Genomic DNA, 27,468 nt, shown 5'->3' on the forward strand with positions numbered 1-27,468 from the left:
CATGAGCGCTGTTCCCCCACAGCTGAAGTACTTACCCGCCGGGTCCCGCCATCTCTGCCTCCCGGCGCACGCCAGGTTCTGTCCTCCTCCTGGCGCGTGCGGCCCTGCTCCCTAGGGCGCGTGCGCGCCGCTGCACTGAAATTTAAAGGGCCAGTGCACCACTAATTGGTGCCTGGTCCAATCAGTCCAAACCCTATAAAAACCCACTTCCCCTTCCTGTCCTTGCCGGATCTTGTTGCCTTTTGTGCCTTGAGAAAGCTTTTGGTGTATCTTTCCCTGCCTGTGTATTTGATCTTCTGCTGTTGCCCCTTACTACGAACCTTGCCGCCTGCCTTGACCTTTTGCTCCGTCTGACCTTGCCTTTGCCTTGTCCTTCTGTACCGCACCTGAATCAGCTGTCTTTGAGGTTGAGCAGTTACCGGAGGATACGACCTGGTTGCTACCGCCGCAGCAAGTCCATCCCGCCTTGCGGCGGGCTCTGGTGAAAACCGGTAGTAACTTAGAACCGGTCCCCTGGTACGGTCCACGCCAATCCCTCTCTGACACAGAGGATCCACCTCCAGTGCAGTCACCTGCCGCCAGTCCGGACCCTGACACTACCTTTATAATGTTGTAATCCTGTATCTTTGTATTTCCAATAAAAAGAGTTTAAAACAAAATAAAAAAAAAAAAATCAATGCTTCCCTTTGAGATCCATCTTAACCACTTTACTACCAGTCACGTAACCTCTACGTCGGCTGACTTTGAGTGGTTATACCGGGATGATGCCTCTAGCTAGAGGCATCATCCCGGTACCGTTGTTTGAAGCCGACGGTTGGCTTTCCGTCGGTAACGATCGATGCGGCTCGGGAGCCGCTCGATCGTTACCCGGGGGGGCGGGAGGGGACGTCCCCCCCTCCCGCCGCCTTCCGCGGCTTTGCTCGGGGCTACCGTCCCACCGGGAGCCCCGAGCACCCAGCCGGCACGTCCGCCGGCTGGATGGAGTCCCGATGAATGCCGGAAACGGCATCGATCGGGTCTCCGATGACGTAACCCGGAGGCGGCGTCCATGACGTCACGTCCGGGTTACTGTGCTGCAAAAGGCGGCAGATTTGAAAAACGGCTGTATGCAAAAATGCCGTTTTCGGCGTTTTGCATACAGGGAAGTGTAGTGGAGGGGTCTAGGGTCTTTTAGACCCTCGATCCCTCCATAAAGTGTACCTGTCACGACATATTGCTGTCACCAGGGATGTTTACATTGCTTGTGACAGCAATAAAAGTGATCAGATTTTTTTTTTTTTAAAAACCTGTAATAAAGTTTAAAAAAAAGAAAAAATAAATAGGAAAAAAAAAAAAAAAAAAAAAAATTTAGCCATCCCCGTCACCGTTAGCTCGCGCACAAAAAAAAACGTATACGCAAGTCGAGCCGCAAATGAAATCGCTGTTCAAACCACACATGTGAGGTATCGCCGCGATCGCCAGAGCGTGGGCAATAATTAAAAAAAAAGAGCTACACTCTAACTCTAAACTGGTAACCGTTAAATAAATTTAAAGCGTCGCAGATTGAGATCTCTATTGACCGTAGTTTGTCGCCATCCCACGGGGGGGCGCAATTTTAAACCGTAACATGTTTGGTATCTATTTACTCGACGTGACATCATCTTTCACAATATACAAAAAAAATGGGCTAACTTTACTGTTTAGTATTTTTTAAATGCAGTGAAATGTGATTTTTCAAATTTTTTCCAAAAAAATGGCGTTTTAAAGACCGCTGCGCAAATACCGCGTGACAAAAAATTTTGCAATGACCGACATTTTATTCTCCAGAGTCTTTGCTAAAAAAATATATATAATGTTTGGGGGTTCTAAGTAGTTTTCTAGGAAAAAATACTGGTTTTAACTTGTGAACAAAAAGTGTCCGAAATAGGGCTGGGGCTAAAGTGGTTAACTTGTCGGACCTGTGCCAGTTCGACTTTTGAAAAGGTTCCTGCACAACTTTGGTCTGACGTGGGTCTGATTTCAGCCCATTGAATATCATTAGCATAATAAGATAAGTTGTACAGATCCAACTTGTGACATACGACATTGAAAAAAAAAAAATGCCGTATGCCCCCCCCCCCCCCAAATCTATAGCAGACCCTTAGGGCTGCTATGGATTTTGAGGGAAAACTCCATGACAACATTTAAAAAAAAAATGGAGTGGGGTTCCCTTCAAAAACTATACCAGACACTTATAGGAGCATGCATCCCGGCCAGAAAGGGGGGAGGGGTGAGCGAGCACCCACCCCTCCTGAACCATAACCAGGACATATGCCCTAAATATGAGGGGGTGCTTTGAGGCAGGGGGGCATTGCCCCCCATCCCGAAGCAGCTTGTTCCCGTTTTGATGGGGACAAGGTTTTTTCCCACAACCCCCGGCTGTGGGAATTTGTGGGCAGGGACTCATCAGAATCTGGAAGCCCCCTTCAAGAAAGGGGACCCCATCCTGCCCCCCCCGCCATGTTATGATCATGACACATTCATGCAAAAAAAAAAAAAACTGTGTAGTGTAACAAAAACATGAGGCAGTTTTTGACAAGTCCTTTATTAAAAATGATTAATGTACCCCCATGTAGATCCAAGGTCAATCACAATAGCCATTTCCCATGTCTGACAGTTGTTGTAGAGCTATAGGGCGTGGCCATGTGGTGACATAACTGCTCAGGTGAGATGGTTTGTGATTTAACAAGGGGTCATGGTCTCCGGGTGACATCAGTTCATGGCCACGCCCCATAGCTATATAAGATCTGTCAGACAAGGAAGGGACTTTGTTGAGGGAGGAACCTTTTTTGTAGCAGGGAGGCGGCGGCGACGGCCATTGTGATTGATGTTGGATCTACATCGGGGGACATTATTCCTTTTTTATAAAGGACTTGTCAAAAACCATCTCATGTTTTTATTTAGTCACATGGAGGCGGGATCTGGGGGCCCCCTTTGTTAAAGGGGCTTCCAGATTCCGATAAGCCACCTGCCTGCAGACCCCCCCCCCGCCCCAAAGCACCCCCCCATGTTGAGGGCATGTGGCCTGGTATGGTTTAGAGGTGCTCGCTTGACCCCACTCCCCTTTTCTGGCCTGCCGGGCTGTATACTTAGAGAAGGGACTGGTATGGATTTTGGGGGAAACCCCTCGCCATTTTTTTTTCATTTTGGTATGGGGTTACCCTTCAAGACCCAAGTCGCACTAATCTCAGTCGGATCCAAAATGGATTCAGTTCATTAAAGTCGCATGGAAGTCAGATCGATATCAGATCGATGTTGCAGGGCAAAGTCGGACCGACAGTTGCCCGACTTCCATGTCGCACCAGTGTGAAACCGGCCTGAAGGACTTTGCTCAGGAGAAGACTTAGCCTACTGATGGGTGGATCCTGGATGTGCTACAGATGATCCCGGATTGGGGATCAGATGAAGCCTATAGAAACTCCAGCTCATACAACTGCTATCTTACAGTGAAAGGATATTAAATCATGAGCCACTTCATACTGATTGCCACCTCTATTAATAATGTACTGGAATAAATGGTCTGGCGCACAATAAATCATATGTTCAGAGTGCCACTGTTAAGGAAAAGATAAGGAAGGGTGGTTTGGTTTTATCTGTGGATGTTACATTTTAATTGATTTTAACATGTATAAAATTAAATGGATGGTTTTATGAGTAGAAGCTGGTTGATAGTTGAGATATTATTTTGAGTAAGGGTATAATAAGGTTATCAATTCCTGGAAAGAAGCAGCGGCACCCAAAAGTCACATTTGATTTAGGTTTGATATAAAAGTATTTACTCCTACCAAGGCTAACAAAACTACAAAAGAAGTTCTAGTTGGTGCTGCGCTTTTTTGTTTTGTGCCAAAATGTGTTTACTTTATTCATATATTATTTCTTATACAGACTTTAAAAGCAGGATTCTACTTAATCTTGTTTTCTCAATTAACAAAAAACAAAACAATAAAAAAAAAAATCCTGTAGCTTTTAAAGTGAAATTAATAAACATTTTTTGTGTTTGCATTCTTCTCAGATTCAACAGGGACCAAATACTTCAGAATTTCAAAGTGTACACCAAATCCTATCTACCATGAGAGTTTGCATAATTTGAACCAAGATTAAGGTCTTGTTATGCCTGTTCTTTGACAACAGTTGCAAAATCCATGAAACTTTAGCCATGTTTTGCTACTGTTGATGCAGTGTTAAACAGACCAGAAAATGTAAGAATCTCGTCATGTTCTATTTTCCTAACCAGCTTATTCAGAGCAGCTTCAGTGGGGCAGCATGAGACTTTGTTCTGCTTCAACAGATTTACAGTGAGCAGCTGATCAGCCATAGACATACGAAGAATCAATTTTATTGGTGAGACAGACAGGCAATAAAGAGCTATCATTGCATAACATCATTCTTATTACGAAAGTGATATACTGGAATATTTCTAGTTTAACAATGTGACATGTAATGAAAAAAAGCATTGCATTCAAGTCTAAAAAGTCACAGAAAAGGTGAAAAATGTGTATAAATTGCTCCTTTACGGTATAAGTTGTTTTTTTTCTAACCCATGACATAACTTACTCGACTGTAGCACATAAATGAAAAAAGAATATTCTCATACTTGATACATCAATATATTCAGATCATAGTGATGCCATTTGCAAGAGAAAGGAAGAAAACCAACTTCTTTGAAGAATAATGATACTGAGACTAAGTGATTTAAACTGAAGGAAAGGAAAAGAGGAAATATCAATAACAGTATCAGATTTAAGCTTTCCTTGTTTAACCTACCTAGGAAAAATGAAAGCTAAAGTTCAGGCAACTTAAAAAGCTGGCAAAGTACTATTGTCTCTTACTGCAGAACTTAATGTGTGTCTATACCCTAACCTTTTTGTTGTGGTGTCTCATTGGGAGATATGTATTTGTTCTTTTGATCATCACTGCCAGGCAAAAGGTTTAAGAGACCTATATTTTTTTTAAAGCTGTCACCAGGGGTGACGGGAATCTCGTAATAAGCACACATGATCCAGCGACAGCTAAGAGGGAACTTCCCCTTATAGCCTACAGCAGTGATGGCAAACCTTGACACCCCAGATGTTTTGGAACTACATTTCCCATGATGATCACTGCACTCTGCAGTGTAGTTGGGCATCATGGGAAATGTAGATCCAAAACATCTGAGGTGCCAAGGTTCGCCATCACTGGCCTAGAGGTAGTGATAAGTGTCAGGATGGCGGCTAAGCCAAAGTGAATCCTGTATTACAAGATAAGGGATGGCCAATAGGAGGTGGAAGGCTCACCAGAGAAGTGTATGCCGGAAGCCAACTCTGCAGGGTAAAGCAGAGCAACACCAAATTAATTAGACCTAGGAGCTGAGACTGCAGTAGGGGAACTGTGTTGAAAGAGGGAGGTCAAGGAAACTGGATCTGGAACACATAGGAAAATATAGAGCCTGGGCATTAAATAAGCATTCAATGAAGTACAAGAATGGGATGAGTCCACATGAGAGCAGGTGATGCAGGCAGAACATAGAGGCAGCCAGGTTTCACCAGGGAGTCTCTCACAGGAGTGTTGGGCTTCACAGTGTGCTGATCCCAGGTCTACCCTGCGTTAGGCTAAACTGACCATTAGATGGAGGACACCAGGAACATTTCAAAGGTTAGCGCAGGCAGCTCACATAGATTACCATAATTTGCCAAAGATCAGGACAGGCAGCAGACACAGATTATCAGGAAACAAGACAGGGGTTAGTACACAGGAATCAGTAAACAAGAATGCAGATTGGATAGAAGAGGGCACAGAAGCTAGCTAAAAATACCATTGCTTGGACAGTGAGCAAAGAGCTGTACCAATTTGAAATAGGCAAGGCTGTAGGAAGAAGCCACTCTGATTGGCAGTGGCTTGATGGGGGAGAAGGGCACCAAGAAAGACAGAGGATTGCTGCTAGACTGTTTATAGCCAGTCAAAAGGAAAGCACGGTTCTGATATGCAATGACCTATTACAATGTGTGAGATGCTCTAAATGGAAGAAGAAAAAAAAGAACAAATATGGAAGAAAACTTCCAAAAACCATTGCGGTCTTTGTTGTTTCAAACAATAATTCTGGGTTGAGAACTTCTTAAATCTTTGATCAACAGATTGGTTATTGCTAATCATTTAGCCAGCATCGAAGATTAGAAGCTATTTTCCTTTCTTTATCCTTTTCTTATAACCAAAGAAATTGCAAGCTTCTCCACCTTCTACATCCCTGCCTTATAGCTCAAGAGATTGCAAACTATCCCACCTTCTACACCCAAGAGGCTATAAGCTATTTAACCTTTTTATCCCTGCTTTAATAATAAAAACATTATAAGCTCTTCCACCTTCTATATCCTTGTGTAATAGCCCAAGAGAGTGTAAGCTTTTCCACCTTCTATATACCTGCCTCATAACTAAAGCAATCACATCTCTATCCACCTTCTACATCCCTGCATCACAGCCCAAGCCTCTTTCACTTTCTTTATCTCTGCATTATACCGGAAAACAAGGCTAGTGGTAAGGTTTTGTACCTTGTTATCCATAGATAGTAGGAAAGTAAACATACAAGTGATACCTTTCATGAGGATAACTGGATATCTTTTAAATGCAAGCTTTTCATCTTACAGGTTGACTTTAACATTCTATGGTTTTCTCAGTTACAGGACAAAGATTATTTTAATAATATTGAGTCTAATTACACACCTTCCCTAACCTGCATGCTTACTAGAATGAAAGAGCTGTTTAATTGGCATTTGCCCTTGGTTAAGGTCGCCTGCTGATGTAAGGTCTGTGGTTGATGGCGTGAGGGAGATGGCGAGCGGGTAGGGGCCCATCTTTAATATGATGTCATATCTAAATTTTATAATGAAAATCATTCTGGTTACTAAAAAATGCAAGTTTTTTTTTAGTATACATTCATACATGGGCTTTTGGAGCCCAAGTCTTCTTGTCTCATGGCATGCCCTTTATTTTAGCACTATCTGTGAAGAATATGCAACTTGAATTAAATACCACTTAATCAATGTATTAATGACACCCTATTAAACATTGCCCGGTTTACAGTTAGCTCAATATATGTGTATAAACACTTACCAAGCTAACTGTATACCGTTGCTGGATCCAGATCTCAGTGCATGCTTTCCCAAAGTCCAGATAGAGGAGCACGGCCATGAGTATCTGACATGCACTGTTCTGAAGAAACAGCGCATGCACTGGGAGAAGGGGGATGGCTTGCCACCTGGCTATTCTTCAGCGGATGTATGTACTATCTGTAGGTGGAAGCTGGGCAGTGTGCGCAAGTGTGGCTCCACCCCAAATACAGATAATACAGCCAGCGCTGGGGGGGACCATCTGATAGAGATAGAAAGATAAACTTTATGAGATTAAGGAGCAGTATACCATGTAAGGTAAATCATCAGAAATAGAAAAAAATTATCTATAATATCACCTTAAACCAAAATAACAGAAGTAATTTTTACACATTTTTTACTGTTTTACACTTAGGTGGACAACATGCTTTTATACTAACAATTACATTTTTTTTTCCTGCAAACTCTACCATAAAATGGGAAATATGATGACAGCCTTTTTAAAATATCTACATATCTATAATAGTTATGTTTGAAACATATCTATACTATTTCTGTTTCAAATACATGTATGTGTGCATATCTGTATATAAAAATGAAATAAGACTGCACTTTCTGTTACTATGAAATATACTTTTTTTTCCAGAGCTATACTGATTATTTTCATCTTACTGCCTTGCAGTAAGGACCTCTGGCTTTGCGAGATGGACTCTGCTTACAATGCTGTGCACTTGCTGATCCTCAGAACTCTATTACACACTCCTCTAGAGAAGACGTTTATGCATGTTATTCATACCAAGTACAGAATCTGAATGTTGACTGCTCGTAAAAAAGCAAGGCAGGTTGGATAGCAGTATTTAAGATTAAATCCTTTATTGATGAAATGCTCAATTTCATATAGCATTAGAATTAAACGTCTGCAAATATAAGCAACATTACATGCCGATTTTAGCAAGAAATAAGTGTAAGCATATTGTAACCAGCAATCAGTCTTGTAACTTATATCAAAATAACTTTTTCTATGGGTTAGCAGAGACAATCTTTTTCAACTGGGTCACAGACATGCAAAAACAACACAAATGAAACACTGCAAGAGTATATTACCATCACACTAGAATCAGTTTAGGATTTAGCTAAATCTAAGAATTAAGCCAGCATATTAACTGCAAAGCTTCTTTAAGACTCACTTTGGATTAACTTTTCTTAGTTTAATTAGAACAATTTGAAAAGAATGCAATTGACTCTAAATTTATTTTTTTTAATCCATTCATTAGAATAAGAAACACTTTCACTGTATATATCTCACTTGCTTTTATACTACAGCCATCCTGATCTCATCATTTTAATTAACTGGATTGGAAGTATCTATAATTTATGAAGTGTTAATTGCAGCAGTGCATATGGAATTATTCTAATGCTTTATGTTTCCAATTCCAATGAAGCACTGCAAGATACACAGTTACTTATATTAGCCTCAGATGCCCATTTGTGAATACAAAGCAGGAGACCTCTCTCCATCCTGTATTGTACTGCTGTCATGTCAGCACCCACCGTGATGTGTAAAGCCCCGTACACACGTACCGATGGTCGGCTTACAAATGTTCCTCTTTTCTCCCCGGGATGTCGGTGTCTGCTGAAAAGTGCAAAGACAGCACAAGGACAGCACAAGAATTTTGTCTGCCGACTGCAGAAGTGATGTCATGTAATGGTTAACTTTCCCTGTGTTTTCTATTTTCTGAGCATGCCCAGTCTTGCAAATCTGCGGTCTGTCGGCCGAATTGTGTACTGACAGGCGAACAATCGTCCGTTCTGGTGTCGGCATACAAATATTTTCATGTTTGCACGAAAGACTTTTGTCCGCGGATTGTGCGCAGACATCTGTCGGAGGCACCATACTAACACACGTACAATCGGCAGATCCTTCGTCCACCGACGTTTGTATGCCGACGATCGGTACGTGTGTACGGGCCTTAAGGCCTTGTTCACACCTTAGCTATTTTCTGCTTAAAGCTTGTAGCTCTAAAATGCTCAACAAGCCAAATCACATTCATTTCATTGGCCCCTGTTCACATATGAGCGTTTTGCCACCTGAAGCAAAACATCTGTGACTCGAAAAAGTACATTATCTTCTTTTTGACAGATTGCAAGCGTTTTTGGCCCCATAGACTTCAATAGAAATGCCTGACTTGAGCATTTAACAAGTGTTTTGTCACTCGTTTTTGGCTCAAACAGCAGCTCTCCACCCCTAATTTCCTCTCCCTCTCCTCCCCTATTGTTTATTTGGCTAAATAAAAATGCCTGAAGCTGTAAAACGCTTGTAGTATACTTCTAAAGAGCTTTAAAAAAACTTAAAAAAATCTGCAAAAAACGCTTTAAAAAAGGCCCGAAAAAATCACTAATCTCGGTGTGAATGGAGACTAAAGGCTCTTCTTCCCTCTTCATCACTGGCAAGGGAAAGATTGGAAAGAAAATTAACTCATGTGTAATCAATCCAGGATGAACACACAGTGCAGGAGAGGTGCAGGGGCGTATTGTCCAGACAGTGAGAGATACCCAGCTGAATGCCGATCGTCACAAAGCATATGAAAGGAACATAGTATGAATTCTTCCAGGCATGGCTACTATACACCATAGCAGTAATTGATGGTAAAAAAAATGAACGTTACGGCCAGGCATGGCACTGCACAATTGGTACATTGTGGCATCACTGATTTTGAATGGCACCCTAATGCCTGTCAAAAGTATGGAAGATATCAACCACACTCTAGAACTTAGCTCTTTTTTTGTGTTTAATTTGCTTGTGAGCAAGCCAGTAGTGATGAAATGGGGAATAGACAAATAAATAGTGCGCTAACAATAGTAATTGATAAAATTCAAAGAAATACTGACAAGGATATGAAAAATGTGACTTTCCTATAAACATGTCTGAACTCCAGTTGTAGGAAGCAATAAATGGTCCCCAACTCAAGTCCGTACGTGAATAAAAAATACAGTATACCAACATAAAATTCAAAATATAAAAATAAATTGAAAATAGTCTCTCAAATATTGTGAAGCAAATAAGGCATCAAAAGTGGGATAGGTGAATCCGTGCCAAAGTGATGTGCCAAAATGTGCAGACAATGGTGTTTCACACAAATTGATGTTCTTAATGCCAGGGTGGCCTCTTACCGCAAAAGGCTTCTATGTTGGCATTCAAGTGATGGACGTGACAGTGTGGTAAGGTGGTAACACCAGGTGGTAAAGGTGGATTCTTACCGAAAATCAGGGAGATCTGAGCTTGGACTGCTGGAAAACAGGAGATCCAACCAGGAATCCTGGAGGCTGATCCACTTCGCAATGATATGGTTCCAATAACTCAAGGCGTAATTTCCACGGAGAAGATACCCAATATGAAAAAGGGGACTAATAGTGCATTACCCTCGATACGTTTTATTGAGAAAGAAAGAAAGCTACTTTTTAAACCTGTCTAGTGCTGCTTTCCAATTTTTCACTTTTGTTTTGCGCACCTTTCACTTTCACTAGTAGTGATAAAATGCATCTAAGAAAATTGGTTTCAGGTGGAGACATCAATGTATGCAGTCTTTTTTTGGGCAAAAATTAAACACAGAAAAAAGAGCTAAGTTCTGGAGTGTGACTTATATTTTTCATACTTTTGACTGTATGAACTGTCCAACAGTATGCATTAAAAACAGGGGTTTAGTTGCACCTATTGTGCAACCCCTTGGCTTTTTTTGACATGTGTTTGCCCTTCCAGTGCTCCTTGCTGTTAAGACCCATTATAGGTGGGGGAAGTGACCATTTTTTGTAATGCTCTTTGTGAGGCTGATATTTTATTTCACTAGTTGATAGTCAGGAAGTCATCAATGATCACAATGAGACTAATCTGTATAAACAATACAGTGATAATGATGACAGCAATAGTAAAAGTTACATGGACAGAAACTACTTCTCTTGGTGCTAACATTGTTGGTTTAACCCTTGGCCTCTGAGATCCCCTTTTTATTTATTTTTGTTTTTTTCTCTCTCTTTCTTTCTTTCTTTTCTCCTTCTCTTCCTACCTTTTCTCTTCCCACTCCATACTTTTTCTTTTCTTTTCTTTTCTTTCACCTACAATGCATTGTACCCGATCATGTTTTATTATAAGCTGTCATTCCTATTCACCTTTATTCCAGCTCAATGTTCCTCTACCTCTGGTCTATATTGTTTATACCCACCAGGAACTTACTTTACTGTTGAAACAATAGAAATGTACTATCCACAGACTGTAGGCTCCTTCAAAGCCTTTTTTCTTAAAGGTCTTCTAGTGTTCTAAATGCCAGGTCAATGCACATGGAGTCCAAACATTTGTCAGTAAGCTTTGATGGATAGTCATGTGAAGAGTAATGTTGGGGCTGATTTACTAAAACTGGAGCATGCAAAATCTGGCGCAGAACTGCACAGAAACCAATCAGCTTCCAAGTTTTGTTGTCAGGGCTTAATTGAACAAGTTGAAGGTAAAAGCTAATTGGCTACCATGCACCAGATTTTGCACTCTCCAGTTTTAGTAAATTAAACCCAGTTTGATCATATAATATATGAAGCATCTTGTTGTTTACAATTTGTTTATTACATCTGATAATTAAGTAGATTAAATTTTTTTTTTAAAGTCATTTCCATAAATCGGACACAAAACTTCTGAGCCATTGCATGTAACTAAAGACCTTCAATAATGCTATTTGCTTGTCTGTTAACTGCTTACTAAATGCTTTGTAAGCATTTGGATAGCATTTGAATAGAGTTCTTATTGACTTGCAAACTGAATGCCAAATCAGAACATTTTTGCAGGCATTCACCCATATAATAGAAAATTCGGGTGAGCTTGCTGTAGAACCATATTTGGCCATGAACTGATTAGAAGGCAATCTGCAAATGCTTTTTACAAACTCAGTGCGAATGAGCCCTAAGGGATTAGATTCGTTTATCAGTCCACAAATCCAATTGACATGCCTGCTGCATTCCACTGCTACAGATGGCAGTACCAATTCACATACCTTACTGTTTTACAGTCAGTAGCAATTTACTAGCACTGTTAAGGGAGCACATGTTGTGTCTCAACACTAGCGCTGTATATTTTTTTTTTTCCTTATAGCTAATGTTTGGCTTCAGTACAAGCATACAGTACTAACAATAAGCTATGTGCTGCTAGTAAAACAGAAGCGACCAGGAGCACCACCAATTCTCTTACCAGCCAGTCATTACAAATCAGGAAGAAATCACCAATCATTTGTAATACAGTATCTATGACATAGTACTGAGACTTGTTTAAAATTGCTTTTGTGTGAGACTAAAGCCACTTGTCATATGGGTGAATGCTTGGCAGTTTCCTTTTCTGAGATCTTGAAATCATGAAACACACTGGACTACATTTTTATTGGCTCAGATTCTGAGTCATCCAGATAATAAGGACAATGGCCACCACAGGGATTTAGTGAGCTGGGGAACTTAATTAAAGCCACTGGGCAAGCAGAATGTGTGCAGAATGTGAGATGGGCTGTATAACAGACAATCGAAATTGCCTGCTCTTACATTTCCATTTTCTGCTGAGGGAACTTGCATTTTCTGTACATTCTAAGCACATTCTTCCTTGACCTTATGATTGAGAATGCTAATTGGCCACTCAGGCCCCAAGTTCTGAACTGCAGAAGGCAATGTCACATGTTTCCTTATACCTGGAAGTACTAAAGTTTACCACTGAGGCTCTGATTGTCAAATGGTAAAGTGACTGCTACACAAATTGGCAGTTAACTTTACCTAAAGTTGTTGTAAACCTCTGACATGATTTATGAACAAAGCATATCCCTCTATAGTGTGTACTTGTCTCAATCCACAGCCCTAAGTGTCATTCCTGTCTGCTGCGTCTTTTTTCTGTTATCTTCATGAGTCACTCCTGACAAGTTTTCCTGACAACAAGAGGTAAAAATGTCATGAAGAAGGGCTCCAGCACACAGCCTGTAGTTGACAGCCTCGTCTCTGTTCCTTTGTGTTGTGTGAAGAAGGATATGTCCCTTACCTCTAATTAGCCCTCACTGAGCTCTGCAGAGTGTAACTTCAGCTTTTCGCCCCCTGCTTTCTGAAAGCTCAGACAAGCTGTGTAAATTCTGCACTCTGTACAGCTGTAGAGAAGAGAGGGCTGCAGATAAACCGATACAACTTATGTATACAAGGATTTGTTTAATCTCTGTGTATCACCTGAGGCTAGTTATTTAATTGGGTATGCATAAGGGGTTACAACCACTTTAAAGCAGATCTCTCAAAATCACTATGCTGCAAATAGAGTTTCCAAAACCTATGAGGACTCTGCCATTGGACAGCGAATATTAAGTATCTATGTCACCCAACAGCATCATGGACACATGAAGCGCATCACATGATCAAAATTTGGGTGTGTATTTACAACATTTAGTATTTGCTATTCAACACTGTGCTACTTTAACTTGTAAACTGTGTGGCCATGTAACATTGTGCACAAATTAAATTTATATTTATATATTTCTTTTTTTTTACACAAATGGAGCTTTCTTTTGATAGTGTTTGATCAACACTGGGTTTTTTATTTTTTGATCATATAAACAAAAAAAAGACAATATTTTCTACTTTCTGTTCTAAAACATATCCATGAAAAAAAAAGAAAAAATCTAATTATTCATAAATTTAGGCCAAAATGTATTTTGCTACATGACTTTGAAAAAAAATAAAAAACATACCGTATATACTCAAGTATAAGCCGAGTTTTTCAGCACATTTTTTTGTGCTGAAAACGTCCCCCTCGGCTTATACTCGAGTCAAGGAAAAAAAAAAAAAATTCTGTCCGCTCCGACGGGTTTAAGGTTTAAAAATGGCGCCGCCCGTCGCATACATATCACCGCGCACGCGCCGCCGCCGCTCGTGTAATTTCGGCTATTCCCGGCGCCGCTCGGGAGAGGCCGGGAATAGCCGAAAGTATACGAGCGGCGGCGGCGCGTGCGCAATGACGTGTCGGCGCCGGGCGGCGCCATTTTTAAAATGAAGCCGCCTCTGGAACAGGTAAGTGAAACAGCTTCACTACCTGCCATGGGCTGCGGGCACACTACGAGGGATGCAGTGCTGCGGGCATGGTCCACATGCACCATGCCCACAGCACTGCATCTCCTGTAGTATGCCCACAACCCCAGATCCTCTTGTACCATGCCAGTACCCTGCAATCTCCTGCACCATGCCAGTGCCCTGCAATCTCCTGCACCATGCCAGTACCCTGCATTCTCCTGCACCATGCCAGTACCCTGCAATCTCCTGCACCATGCCAGTACCCTGCATTCTCCTGCACCATGCCAGTACCCTGCAATCTCCTGCACCATGCCAGTACCCTGCAATCTCCTGCACCATGCCAGTACCCTGCATTCTCCTGCACCATGCCAGTACCCTGCATTCTCCTGCACCATGCCAGTCACCCTGCATTCTCCTGCACCATGCCAGTACCCTGCAATCTCCTGCACCATGCCAGTCACCCTGCATTCTCCTGCACCATGCCAGTCACCCTGCATTCTCCTGCACCATGCCAGTCACCCTGCATTCTCCTGCACCATGCCAGTACCCTGCATTCTCCTTCACCATGCCAGTCACCCTGCATTCTCCTGCACCATGCCAGTCACCCTGCATTCTCCTGTACCATGCCAGTACCCTGCATTCTCCTGCACCATGCCCGCCGCCCTGCATTCTCCTGCATCATGCCAGTCACCCTGCATTCTCCTGCACCATGCCAGTCACCCTGCATTCTCCTGTACCATGCCAGTACCCTGCATTCTCCTGCACCATGCCCGCCGCCCTGTATTCTCCTGCACCATGCCAGTACCCTGCATTCTCCTGCACCATGCCCGCCGCCCTGTATTCTCCTGCACAATGCCAGTACCCTGCATTCTCCTGCACCATGCCAGTCACCCTGCATTCTCCTGTACCATGCCAGTACCCTGCATTCTCCTGCACCATGCCAGTCACCCTGCATTCTCCTGTACCATGCCAGTACCCTGCATTCTCCTGCACCATGCCAGTCACCCTGAATTCTCCTGTACCATGCCCGCCGCCCTGCATTCTCACCCTAGGCTTATACTCGAGTCAATGATTTTTCCCATCTTTTTGTGGTAAAAGTAGGGGTCTCGGCTTATACTCGGGTCGGCTTATACTCGAGTATATACGGTAAGTGTATATTAATTGGTTTGTGTGAAAGTTATAGAGTCTACAAAATATGGTATATATACTGGTATTTATGTGGCTATAGACACTTTACTGGTAATGGCAGTGATCAGTGACTTATAGTATGACTAGACTGTGATATTGTGGCGGGCAATCTGGCGCAAACACACTGGCTGGGAGGGTCGCTAGTGACACTAATACAGTGATCAATGATAATACTGTACATTGTACTAATGACAATGGCTGGGAAGGGGTACCATCAAGAGGCAATGAAAGGGATAACTGTGTGTCTAACAAGTGTAATGGGTACTGCCTTTCCTTACTGATCTGGCTGTTTTTCTCCTTGCTTTTCTCCTTGCTGTTCTCTGTAAACAAAGTTCTGCGTGTTTGTAAACACAAAACTCTGTGCTGTGATTTGACACAGCTGATTAGTAGATTTTAGCCAAAATCACTGGCTGAAATTTTGTTGGCAAGCTCGTGTGGTTTCCTATCACAGCATGGGATAGCAGGGAGCACGCCCAAACACGCTGCAAATCCGGGAAGTATACCGCAACATACCGACACGTCGTATACCTCTACTGCAAGTTGTATGGCAAGCAGGTACAGTATTGCAACAATTGGATAGAAAGAATATTGTTTTGGGGGGGGGGGGGGGGGGTGGGCTGGCCTGAAGATTCCTAAAATGTAATAACATTATGAGTGTTGGTTTGTGGGTTTAACCTCCTTGGCGGTATTCCCGAGTGTGGCTCGGGGTGGAATTTCAGTGCCATTAGCAGTAACCCCCGAGCCACACTCAGGGTACCGCCAGGGAGCATCGCTGGATTCTGGAAGAGAGGTTACTTACCTTGTCCCTGGGATCCCGCAATGTATTCCTGCAGCATACGGAGGCCGGATCTTCCGCCTGATGCTCTGTGTCACGTCGCAGGGGGGTGGAACCGGCGGCAAATTTGAAAAGTAAAACACACTGATATATTGTATTCCTATTGGATTACATTACAAAATAAAATAAACTGACATTAGTTTGCCCCCAAGTGCCCTTGCCTGCAGATTTACTGTACTAATATATATATATATATATATATATATATATATATATACACTTTAACTTTTTATAGTTATTTATTATATTATAATTTATGATTTTGTGTTTCAAACATTATCATACCCGAGATGTTACAAAGAAGAACGCACAGTAAAAAAAAATCATATGTAAATAGTCGGTTTGGGCTGCTTGTCCTTAAAGCGGTAGTATACCGGAAAAGAAAATAAATAAACCCCTGCAAGACAAAGGCATAATGAGCTAGTATGCATCGCATACTAGCTCATTATGAAAAACTTACCTTAAAACGAAGCCCCGACACGGACCCCCGGACACCGATGTGGGAGCTGACATGATCCCTCGGCGTCTCTTCCGGGTTCGGCAGCTCCGGCGCTGTGAGTGACCGGAGCTGCGAGACGTCAATCCCGCACATGCGCGCGGGGGATTAACTTTCCGGCATTTTCCGGCAAGGAACTCTGAAGGTCCGCCGGACCTTCAGAGCGCATGCGCCGCTAGCTTCAGCGGCTGCATGCAGTGCAAATATCTCCTAAACCATGCAGGTTTAGGAGATATTAATTGTACCTACAGGTAAGCCTTATTATAGGTAAAAGTAAAAAAAATCGGTATACTACCGCTTTAAGAATTACATGCAAAATAATTGTACCGCTTTCAGCACCTAAAATCGGAAACAATCATACCGCCAGGGAGGTTAAAAAAAAACTGTTTGCAAACAGATAATATATGTACATTGGAATATGCCAAATGTGCCAATATGGAGCCTCTGCTAAGGATTTGTCAGTTTGAAAACATATGCACCTAGTAGCTATAAATGATGTGATCTAGTATGCCTAGGCCTAAGGACACATGATGGAACAATATTTTTATTTATAGCAACAAAGATGTTTTTTTTTTTTTTTTTTCTGAAACTAATAATGAGATTTAAAATGCTGAAACATGATATATTGAAGTGAAAAATTTAAAGACAGGCCCCCTTTAAATGCAACAAATTTTATGTCTGACTGTGGTGTCACTTTAAATTAATGTAATTGCACTTACAATATTCCTGGCAAAAATCATAGTTTGCACATATATTACTTATGCAAAGACAACACAGAAGAAGGGCAAGCTGTACTTGCTACACATTATAATTATGGACTCCAGTAATAATTCACTGTTAGTCATGCGCTACCAATGCATAATGATGTAATATCCCTTTGACTGTCAGCAGCAGCTGCAATGTAGCAGGTCCCAACAGAGATACTGAAGTTAACCCAGTTTCCTGTGATTAATAATTTTAATTCCAATATAAACAATGCAGTATGCGAGTGATTGGCATTGCTTCTAATAATGTTGTACAGGAAAAAAAAAAGCAATTGTGGTGTATCTAGATTTTTTTAAGTTTGACAGCCTCTATGATACCTGATTGTTTATTCATAAACAAACAGAATTATTTAATTAGATTACAAAAATCACTGGCTCTTACATTGACTCCAAGTTCCTTAGGTGATTTTTACAACAGCCATAATGATTTATTACACATGGCTAGCTTATTACATGTGGTAGATCATGTTTATTTTTGTTTAAAGAAATGTATGCATGATTAAATGCCACAAGAATTTCAAATGTTAAAGTAAAATGAATGTCATTAAAAATGACTAATGTTTTTAGTGCGATTACTAAGCCGAAAACGATAAATCAGCATTTGGGCAATGTATTCTAACAAAAATAAACAACGGTAATAACAAAAATGATACGAAAACTGCTAAAAATAAGACTTTATAACTAAAAAATGCATTGCAGAAAAATGGTCCTCTCTAAATGGGAAAGTGGAAGTACCTGAATGGGCGTAGTTCTGTGTAGCTTCAATGCCCCCTTCTGGTGAATTTTTGCAAAGCATTCAGCACAGTAATGCTCGCCGCACTCCAAACACATCTTCAGTGAAAAGCATTGAATAGAACAAAAACAAATTACTGTATTGACCAAAGGTTCCAGGAATTCCATACATGTGTTAAATTATACAGCAAGCTCACAGATAATCGCCTGAAAGCTCAAGTGTTATCAGCACAAATGCTTTGGAAAATAGGTAAATATTTCAAACAAGTGCTTTGTGCATGTATACAGAAGGAGATCTGCAAAGATGAAGAATTTGTATGCTGAGGACATAATTATATTAAAAATTTGCTTATATGCTAAAAAAAATGGAAATATACATTTTATATCAAGTTAGAAGATGATCTGATAATCTCATGTTTAACCCCATCCAGAACTCAGCAAATAATGCTAAATCAAACTGATGTAATAATGCCTTACGTACTCACTTGCCCCTTAATAGCATACCAGACCAACCACTTCGCATTAGGTTTGTATTCTTATGATTTGGACAGAAAAACCCGCATTTTTATATTTTAAAGGCTAGCTCCACCCAAAATGTAATATTTGGTTCTGCATATGCATAGATGGGTTTAAGCATCTGCGGTCTTATAATAGTTAATGGCAGTTTCAATGGTGAAATCACAGCAGTTAAGGCCATAAGGATGACACCCCTGTGTACCCCCCCCCCCTCCCCGTAATGTTTTATTCTCCTTAATAAGGAATCTATTTGGAAATGTAATATGATCATTTGGTTTTGTAATAGCTGCAAGCAGTGGAGTTGAACAAGGAATTCTGGTGGGAAATCTTACCACTAGAGATCCTTAGAGATATAAGCCAGCAAATAAGCAGATCTGAAAAATACAACGTAAGGCTGCAAGATTTGTATGGAGTCGACCTTTAAAAAGAGCTTGTCAGGACAAGTTCCATGCTGAATGGCAGGTCAAAGGTCAACTGAAGCCTGGTAGTTGCTGTCTTTGTCAACTACCTGACTTCACTATCTAAAATTTTCCATGAGTCTGCCCCCCATCATTCCAAATAAAGTTCCCTGCTCAATCAGCATCCATAAAGCTGATTAGACAAATAATTATCTTTCTTCTTTTATTAGTAAGCCTGGAAAATAATAATAAATAAAGTCCAAATAGCCATATTCTTACATAAGCCCAACTGTCTCTTACCCCATTCATTGCTCCTGTTTATTTGTGCATTGTAAATAATTCTCTTCCTGTTTCAAGATTTTTTAACTCATTTTTGAACTTTTTAACGGTTTTAATTTTTAAGCATTTAGCAACATTACCACTGCATTTGCGACTGCATGTTGGTCACATCGGTGAAAAATGTGAAGTAAATGTGTAAGCAAAATATGAACTATTTAACATACCAGCACACATCCCAATGCAGAATTAACCACAATGCAAAGATGTCACAAATATCCAATCAGAATTGTGAACAATCTCAAAAAAGCACATACATTTGTGGAAGTCTTTGCAGACCAGGCTATTTTAGCGCAGATGTAATGAGAACACATCAGGAGAAGATCATGGATTCAGCCCACTGATCGTAATAAGCATATTTCTTGACAACGTCCAGGGCCCGACTTTAGATCGCTGCTTAGAAGCCCTTTAGCAGCTCTACATACTGCCTCACATGCAGCATGCTTGTTTACCCCTATGAGAGTTTATCCATCAGCCTGTGTAAGAACCCATCAGGATTTATGCAAAGAAACATCCCAGCATTTAGTCAAGAAGTCTCTACACAAATGTGTGCATTATCTTTTGTTACAGTCTGGAAAGCCACATCCAGTACAGTTTGCTGGATCTTGCTAAGTGCACCTAATAGTAAAGTCATTTTTAAATGTGTAAATGTAAAGCTGGATAAAATGTTTAGGTCAGAAATGTAATAATGACTATATAGTTACGATATGATAATAAATATATGAATAAATAAAATTATTATCTTAGGGCAAGAATCCTTCTTTAATATAAATCCAACTCATTTGTGCTATACATTATATTGTTGAGTATTGAAACCATTTAGTGATATATTTTAATCTTAATTTCTATGGCTCCATTTAATTTGAGTTGGTCCACCCTTTGGAAATTTAACAGCTTTAACTCTTCTTGGAAGGCTGTCCACAAGGTTTAGGAGTGTTTCTTTGGGAATGTTGGAGAGAAGGCCTGGCTCGTAGTCTCCACTCTAATTCATTCCAAAGGTGCTCTATCGGGTTAAGATCAGCACTCTGTGCCGGCAAGTCAAGTTCATCCACCCCAACCTTGCTCATCCATGTCTTTATGGCCCTTGCTTTGTGCACTGGTGTGCAGTCATGTTGGAAGAGGAAGGTGCCATCCCCAAACTGTTCCCACAAAGTTGGGAGCGTGAAATTGTCCAAAACGTCTTGGTATGCTGAAGAGTTCCCTTCCCTGGAATTAAGGGGCCAAGCCCAACCCCTGAAAAACAACCCCGCACCATAATCCCGCCATCCACCAAATGATTTGGACCAGTGCACAAGGCAAGGTCCATAAAGAGATGGAGGAGCGAGTTTGGGGGTGGAGGAACATGACTGGCCTGCACAGAGTTCTGACCTCAACCCAATAGAACATCTTTGGGAGGAATTAGAGCAGAGACTCCAAGCCAGGCCTTCTCCTCCATCAGTGCCTGACCTCACAAATGCGCACCTGGAAGAATGGTCAATCATTCCCATAGAAACACACCTAAACCTAAAAGGGTGGGTAAACTCCATATCAAAACTTTTCACAATATGTTTGTGTATATAATAATTATTTTTTTTTTTAACTAAGTTCTTTATGTATATATACACACACACACAGTGCAATCTGCCTGACCTTGATCCGATATATTCATTTGTTTGTATTGTGGGATTGGAAACAGAGACATTTTGTTCTTTTGACACTGCCCTCCTTACATGAGAGTGTATGTACTGTTAATCGATTACACTCTTAATGTATATTTGTTATGTTACAGTACACTTTTTTGCAGACATTTTCTACTCTCCATCATTTTGTTTCTCACTTTGTTTCCAACCATTTCCTCCTGCTTGTTATCCATTCTGGAGCCTCCACTCCAGCCCTGGGTTTAACCTCCTCCCTCTCCTGTGATCTCCTTTCTGATGGCACCTGCTACAGGTCTGTGGAGTTTCTTCCTTATCTATTTTCTTTGTGACCAGTGGGATTACTCCGCTCTGGGTGTTGGCACCTTCGGTGCTCTCCCAGTTCTACTCTCAAATTGTTTTCACTTTATCACTTATCTGTTTATTTTCGCTTTAAGCACATTTATTTGGTGACTTTATACTGGGTTCATGTCTGTTGTATCTGTCTCTTAATCTACATTCCTGGTGCTGCAGGCTGCTCTGCAGCGCCCCCTTGTATTTTTTCCCATACACATTACATGTTCATCATGCTCCCCTAGTCCAGCTTTGCTTTAGCATGGACGGCCATAGGTATCATGATACTCCGTCATGCAGTTTCATCTGTTTTTGTCTATGCTGCCTGGGTTTTGTTTTCTTTTTTTTATGTCTGTTTTGCAGATACGTTTGTTGTTGTTTTTTGTTCTCCCAAATCTGGAAATTTTCCCATGATTGTTTTTAGCTGGAACTTTGCACTTGTTGATGTCATCATATGTGGGAGATAATGATGGGAGGGGTTTTAGGGTATAAATGTTGTGTTGCTTCACTTGTTTGTTAGCCTGAGGAAGATGAGCTTGAAACGTTGATTAAGACCACTATCGTGCATTTACCTTTCAAGACCCGTAAATGCCGCTTTCTTTTTTGGTGTATATGTGTGTGTGTGTATATATATATATATATATATATATATATATATATATATATATATATATATATATATATAAACTTTTTGAAGACCCCTCGTATACATATTTAGAAATTAGCAATTTTTTTTTAAATAATAGGCATGCTGTACTTACCTGCTCTTTGCAGTCGTGTTGCATAGAGCAGCCCTGATCCTTTTCCTCTCGGGTCCTCTGCCAGCCTTCCTCCTCTTCTCTGTGTGACATCATAGAAAGTGGCTTTCTATTGTGCCACACCTGCGGGCTCAATCTCAAGCCATACTGCCTCTGTCACATGATTTGATTGACAGTAGCAGGAGCCAATGGCTCCAGCTGCTATAAGATTGCCCTGTGAGGAGGGAGAGAGCGAAGAGAGCTGCTGCTCTCGTACACAGCACTAAATTGAGATGGGGCTCAGGTAAGTATAACGGGGGGCTGTGGGGGAGAGCTGTACACAGGTTTTTACTTTAATGTAGATAATGCAAAAAAAAAAAAAAAACCTGCCTTTAGAACCACTTTAATCATTTATTGATGAAAAATAATAAATTATACATTTTATGAGATTTTGCTGTAATTTAAAGAGATTTTGCTGTAATTTAAAACCTGATCTTCACCACTTCTATGATTTGCATCTGATTCACAATCGTTTTATTTGCATAAACAGCTGAAATTGTGGTGCTACTCTGGCACTTAAGGAGTCACACCAGAGGAATATTAGTCCACAGCAAAGACATTTTGACAACTGGAATAACCAGGAATGAGAGATGTGACAGCTGTAAAAGGGATGCAATTGCATTAAAAAATGCTCCCCAATGACCTTACTTAGTATGTTATAAAAAAATAGAAATCAATTTTCCATTCTGTAAAGTCCCCGCCATGTTATCTTCTACTGTCAGGTACTTTAGAAAGGTTCTCCTTAGAAAGACAGATGTTTGGGGTTATTTATTAAGAAAGCATAAATAGCAGTGATGTGCAGAAACTCATAGCAATCAATATAAAAAATGATTGGTTGGTAGTGGATACTGCACTTTGTTGTACCTTAGTAAGCCTAATGACAGTGATGTGCAAAAACTCATCACAATCAATAATGAAGATGATTGGTTGGTAGTGGGTACTGCACTCTGTTGTAACCAGTTTCTTTTTCTTCAATTTCTTTATACATACCAGTAATGCCCTTTTGTTTTCACATTGTCCACAAGCTTTCCCCTTTAATCTGGGTTTCTCGGTGGTTGGCATATCTGCAGGCCCTGATGTCTTCAGTTTCTCAGGCTCTTGAGAAAACATAACACAGTTCAAGTCATGCACAAAGAATAGCACGGAAGACTGAGGAAAGCATTCAATCACCTGTAATATATTAGGTGTCCTGTACTCTGGCAGAAACACGTCACTTACTGGCAATCCACAGTCACAAATTATTCTTCAATGTGCAATCTGCGATTAACAGAAGCTTGGCTATTCAATATTTGTTCCTTCACAAGCCACTAGTTAACATATGCAGCGATGCATTAGTTTAATTTAACAGGTCTGGTTATTGACAAGAGGCCAGCACATGGAAATCGAATAAATCACAGTGCATCTGACTAATGGAAGCAGGAAGTCATAACTGCAAGTGAAATATGGGGCCAATTTACTAAGAGGACAAAATTAGATAAAACCTCCAATGAGGCTGATAAATGACAGCAATATGACTGCATACGTTCACTAATTGTTTAGCAATTAAAGGTGGCATATCTCTTTTCTTTAATTAAGGAGGACAGCTTGGAAAAGAACAGGTACCACTAAAAACAACACACTAGAAGCATTGATACATAGCAACAGAAAACTATATAAAGCAACTAATTTCAGTATGATCACACAGCAATGTGGCAAAATATTGTGTAAAGAGGGGATTTTAACATATGCAGCGAGCAAATGCATGTCAACATGAAAACACCATTGTCTGAGCTTTTGTTATTGGCTAAAAAAGACCAGAACACCTTGCCTCTGATCGGCTATTGTTTGCACCCTTTATTCACAGAATTTTTTTCATTGCCATCCTTGGACTATTTATGATATTGCAATGCTGCTTTTTAGAATCAGACCTCAGCGTAGCTGAAATTTGCTTGTCTGTCACATGCCTTGACCCCTTGTTTGTAAGACCTTGCTTCTGCCTGCCTTGATCTCTTACTTGTCTAATTACACTTCTGTCCTTTGGCCCATTTATTTGTTGGTGAACTATTGCCACCATTGAAGTGTGTCCCTGCAAGGCTATGAAACAGTGGCAGCCGGATTTAGGGGAATTAACTAGTGGGAAATGGGAGATGGCACTACAGGCGGTACATGCTATTTCTTTAAAACCATCCCAGCACCTTTCGCAACTGTACATTTTGTTAACAGTACACTATATCCCTCTCAAATTGCTTAATTGTGGGACTTCTCCCTGACCCTGCCTGTCCTAAATATGGTAGGGATCATGGAGATCTTATCCATCTGTTATGGCGCTGTCCAAAACTACATAGATACTGGGAATCCACACTTCATACTAGTAATCAAGCATTTCAGTGCGTTATCTCTTTATCATAAGGGTTGTCTATTGGGCATTCTATATGAAGTAGCACCAGATGCTTTTGTTAGGGAAGCAGTCTCCAGGGCCTTGTTTCAGGCACGCAGAGTCATCTTGCTTTACTGGAAAAGTGCCTCTCCTCCCACCCTGAATAGGTAAATCATATGAGCACCACCCTTAAATATGGAGGATGGGCGACCAAATTTGAGAAAGTGTGGAGTGGGTGGCTGGATATTCCTGGGCTGGCTCCAATAGAATTAGTCTTAGATAGATAGATTGATGGGGTAATGCGTTGCTCTTTTCTGTACTTTATATATCGCAATGTCTGTGTAAACCATGTTACTGGAATTCTGTATGGTAAAGTTGGCAGATTCAAACTTTGGGGGGGGGGGCACTGTAGCAGATGCATTTGAATATTTGATTGGTTCTGGTACCTGTACGTTTTTATAAATCTAATGAAGCTTTTCGGACATTAAAAAAAACAAAAAAAAAACAACTATCACGTTCATGCCTACCACAAGTTGCACTTTGACGCATGAGCAGTGTAAAATCCGTACTGCCAATGACTTCACGGAAGACCTGACACTCTGAGGTTGTGCTCCAGAGGGAGTTGTGCACTGCTGATGTGGAATGGTTAATATTTAGGACAGCCTTGGTAAGAAAGCAGTTGCTCTTCAACAAGAGACGCTACGATAATAATTATTATTGGACTTAAAGTGGTTGTAAACCTCAGACATGAAATATGAACAAAGCACAACCCTCTATAGCAGGGGCATTAAATTAAAATTCATGGAGGGCCGAATAGTAAAAAATATTTCCAGCAGAGGTCCAAATCACATTTTTGTGCTATGACTCAGATTCTTTACATCACCGCCCAGGTGTGCAGGCAAGACAGGCCATTCATTTGAATTTGTAAGAGGGCTGCTACATCTAGCTGCAATGGCTTTTAATTAAGAAAACCCAAATTCAGTAAGATATTTTTTTTTTATCTACCACTACCATATTGTGTCCCTCAATATAAATAGGAGTTGATTGACTAAATTAACTTCTTGCCCAAGGTTGCTCTGTAAGCATATAGCATTTTACCTGGAATTGGATTTTTGAGAACTTTTAGCTTTACTTTCCCTGAAGAAGCCTAAAATAAACAAAATAAAGTGAATTATAAAAAACAGGATCAATGAAGCAAGACAGAGTATGAGTGACAGCTGTCACAAACACAGTGGGTTTCTTTCATATAAACTGACTGTTTTGCCTAACGGTGGTGATTCCAATTCCGATGCACACAAATAAAATGACAATTGGAGAATTACATTTTTTATTTATAATGGTTGCTATGGGAGAATATAGAGATTCTACATTCTATAGACCTAAAGGGATTGATTAACTAAAAACAAATAAACTGTGTACTTTGCATTTGCTACAGTTGCTCCAGAGCTTAATAAATTAGATAAAGCTTCACTTTGCAAAGAATACTTAATCATGTGCAAGGGAAATTTTAAAAAACACATTTTTGCTTGCGCATGATTGGATGAGGGAAGTCAGCATAACTTCTGCTCATTTACTAAGCTCTGGAGCAACTGTACTAGCCTATTTGCCTTTAGAAAATCAACCCTAAAGCAGTATTTATAAAATAAACAGTATTTCCACTCATCAGTCATACAGTTACATTTAGACCCCGTTCACACTGGGGCGACTTGTCAGGCGACCTGGTCGCCTGACAAGTCGCCGTGGGTCGCCTGCCATAGAGTAGCACAGGACCCGTTCTAATAGGACGACTTAGAAAAAGGGTCCTGTACTACTTTGGGGCGACCTGGAGCGACCTGCATTGACTTCAATGATATGAAGTCCGTGCATGCCGCTCCGAGGTCGCGGTGCGAGCTGTGCACCGCGACTTCACAGGTCGCCCCGGGAAGTCGGGTCGCCTGTATGTGAACCGGCTCTTACTGCTATATTTATTGTTTGTCATATATTGTAACAGGTCCATACCTTGGAAACATTTTCCTTTTTGTGGTCTTGAGTTTGATTTCCAATTTGTCCTGATTTCCAATGGTATCCATTTGATCGTCTGCAAAACAGAAAGATAAATGCAAAAAAAGTCATCCTTCATCTTTCATGTAAAGGTGAGTGCACCATTAAACTTAGAGCAATAAACTCATCTGATTTGATCATCTTATATGGATTCCACATGGGTGCTCCCAATGTAGCTGTTCCTAGCCCAATTTATTAGGAAGAGGTTCCATGGCAAACAAAAATTACACCTTCCTGCTGGGCTAAGAACATCCTGGTCTAGTTAGAGAAACATTGAGTTTGTGTCCAGACAATACCATGACCTTTATAGGGTCAATGGTTATTAAATGATGATGGCAATAAGGGACACCAAGAAGTGAGCAACTTACATCCCATTATTTCAGGAACAAGAAACATTTACAATACAATATAATCTTCAACCCAATATCTCTGCTTTAACGCTGTTATCTATTAAGTGGGGGCAATTTACTAAGACTGGAGAAGACCAAATCTGGAGCAGCTGTGTATAGTAATCAATCAGCTTCTAATCTTTAAAGGTAAAAGTTGATTGGTTGCCATGCTCATTTGCCTCTGATTGTGACTCCTCCAGTCTTACCAATTCCCCTCCATGTCTCTGCTCTTGAATCTGTTTTATCCTCCTCTGTTGTTTCCATTACAATCAGTCAAGTGTATATACCAAATGCTATTTCTTACACATATCACAGTCTAAAGCACTAATTGCATCTAACGGATTCATGTACTGTTAAAAATAAAAAAATTAAAAAGCACTTTATTGGGTTTGTGGATTTTCACTGCTTAAATTCCACAGAAGACCACCACCCCCATACCACAAAATCTCCTTTTTCTTTTTGACTTATCTCCATCACCATCACCATCAATAC

At 40.7% G+C, this 27,468-nt stretch overlaps 1 protein-coding gene across 1 annotated transcript in view; it reads right to left on the reverse strand.

Annotated features, from left to right (window-relative positions):
- The window catches only part of ZBBX (zinc finger B-box domain containing), a 380,683-nt gene that overhangs the window by 284,876 nt on the left and 68,339 nt on the right, over window positions 1-27,468 (reverse strand). Inside the window, exons 4-7 of the mRNA XM_082248819.1 lie at window positions 26,546-26,624; window positions 25,646-25,694; window positions 23,182-23,288; window positions 18,181-18,276 (exon numbers count right to left, since the gene is read on the reverse strand). Coding sequence (XP_082104945.1) covers window positions 18,181-18,276; window positions 23,182-23,288; window positions 25,646-25,694; window positions 26,546-26,624 — 331 coding nt within the window. The remainder of the gene's footprint in view (window positions 1-18,180; window positions 18,277-23,181; window positions 23,289-25,645; window positions 25,695-26,545; window positions 26,625-27,468) is intronic.

Source organism: Pelophylax lessonae, assembly GCF_965119305.1.
Source record: "Pelophylax lessonae genome assembly, chromosome: 3".
Taxonomy (NCBI): domain Eukaryota; kingdom Metazoa; phylum Chordata; class Amphibia; order Anura; family Ranidae; genus Pelophylax; species Pelophylax lessonae.